Raw genomic sequence first — 1,836 nt, forward strand, 5'->3', positions numbered from 1 at the left:
CCCATTGGTATCTTGCTACGTGTGGATACTGATATTATGACTTCGCTTATTTCTTCGCCGTTTCTGTTCCGTACTGCGAATTTTTTGACAGTGTGTGCACTTCTTGTCGTTATATCAGGCACATCTTCTATCTTTTGCTCTTCTTCCTGGTTATTTGATAATAATCTCTTTAATACCCGGACACGATTTTCGCATTCTGCTTCATGCTTGCTACGTTCCGCTTGGCACTTTATTTTTAGTTTATGTAAGAGCTCTGTCTTCTTTCTTTATTTCCTCGTATGGACGTGACATTTTTTTACTATTTCTTTTGTCACTTGACCACTGTTTATTTCTGACATCTATACAATCTGACGTTTCGATTGCTACTGTCGTCTGAATGGCTGGAGGTTCTTCTTGTCTGCTTCCCCCTCCAGTTTGACGCGCACGCGCGATCCAGAATCTTCTGGCACGCGTTTTATATTGTTTTTTGTATGTATTATCCTCTCGACTGTTATTATTCACATCATTATTGGAAATTTGTTTATTATATTTCCTATTTCTTCGTTTATTCGTTATATTTGTCGAGGGTATGACAATTCTGTCATTTAGATTTCCGGGTTTCCTATTGGTTGGTAGCTCCGGTGAGTTTTCATGTAATTCTTCAGGTTTGTTCGATGCATTCCTCTGTTCGGTGTTGTTGAGAACTCCTCTTTGGGTTGCGAAACCTGGTTTATTCTTCATTTGGTTATTGAAAACCATTGTTTTATTATTATTACTAGCCGTAGGTTGAGTATTTCTAGGCTGTATCTTAATTTTCATATCGCATTGCGATATATCTTTAATTATTGGTTTTCTCCTAGCATTATTTGCATTTTGCGGAGAGAAACTTTTAGATTTTCTACTTTCTTTTGTAGAATTTGATCTCCAGCTTGATTGTGACGATTTGTCGGAATCCCCGTTGACTCCTCGCCAATTTCCATTCCTCTTGTTGGAATCTTGAGATCTTCGGTTGTAGTTTCGGCCGTTGGCTAAAATCTTTATTGATGTAGGGTCGTCAGAGTGTCTCTTCACTCCTCGCCATTTCCTCTTCTTTGAAGTGGTAATGAAATCTTCGTCGCTCGACGATTTGAAAGATTTATTTAACTTGTTGTTAAATTTATTATTGTTTGGATCGTTTCGTTTACGAATCCATATATTCGGTTTATTATTGTTGTCCTCTGCATGCGAATCAGCCTTATAGGCTAAAGTTTTCGCTAATTCCATTTGGTCCCACAGCTCGTCTGGCTGGTGTTCTTGAAATTGCGATTGTTTTTCCTGCTTTCTCCTCTTTTCTTCGTACGAACTATTTGATCCTCGGGTCCTTGACTGATTTTTTACTACGACTGGCACATCTTTTTGACGATGAGTTGTAAACACCTCGACGGGATCTCTCGCCCTTGATGCGTTGTTTTTAGCCGCGATATTTTGTCGTCTCTTCCAAGTGCGTTCGTTCCTCCTCCTCTTCTTCAAGTCTATTGACTCGTTTGTACTTTCGCTGCTGACAACTATTATTTTATTTTCGTCCTCTTCCTCGGACGATATTATTTGTTTATTATCGGCTTCTATGCCTCCCATTAATGTACTGGGTCTGGTCAAGCCGTTTTGATATGATGAATCAGAGTTTGTATCGTCGGTTGTGTATTCCCCGTCGAATTCTGATTCTCTTCTAGCAGAGTTTGACTCTTGCTGTTCCTCCCCCTCTTCATTGTTGAACTCTTGTTCCGCATCAACTATGATGTCTTCAATTAAATTTTCAGGATTTTCTTCTTGAATTATCCTGTCTAGAAAAGCTTCTTCGCTTAGATCGGAAGAGCACAC

The 1,836-nt window shown here is 39.3% G+C and overlaps 1 protein-coding gene across 1 annotated transcript in view; it reads right to left on the reverse strand.

Moving 5' to 3' along the window:
- Nucleotides 1-240: 240 nt before the first annotated feature.
- LOC105450361 (putative uncharacterized protein DDB_G0282133) overlaps nt 241-1,836 on the reverse strand; it is a 10,380-nt gene continuing 8,784 nt past the window's right edge. Inside the window, exon 2 of the mRNA XM_011690153.1 lies at nt 241-1,816. Coding sequence (XP_011688455.1) covers nt 241-1,816 — 1,576 coding nt within the window. The remainder of the gene's footprint in view (nt 1,817-1,836) is intronic.

The sequence above is a fragment of the Wasmannia auropunctata genome, unplaced genomic scaffold (assembly GCF_000956235.1).
Source record: "Wasmannia auropunctata unplaced genomic scaffold, wasmannia.A_1.0 LD336063.1, whole genome shotgun sequence".
Taxonomy (NCBI): domain Eukaryota; kingdom Metazoa; phylum Arthropoda; class Insecta; order Hymenoptera; family Formicidae; genus Wasmannia; species Wasmannia auropunctata.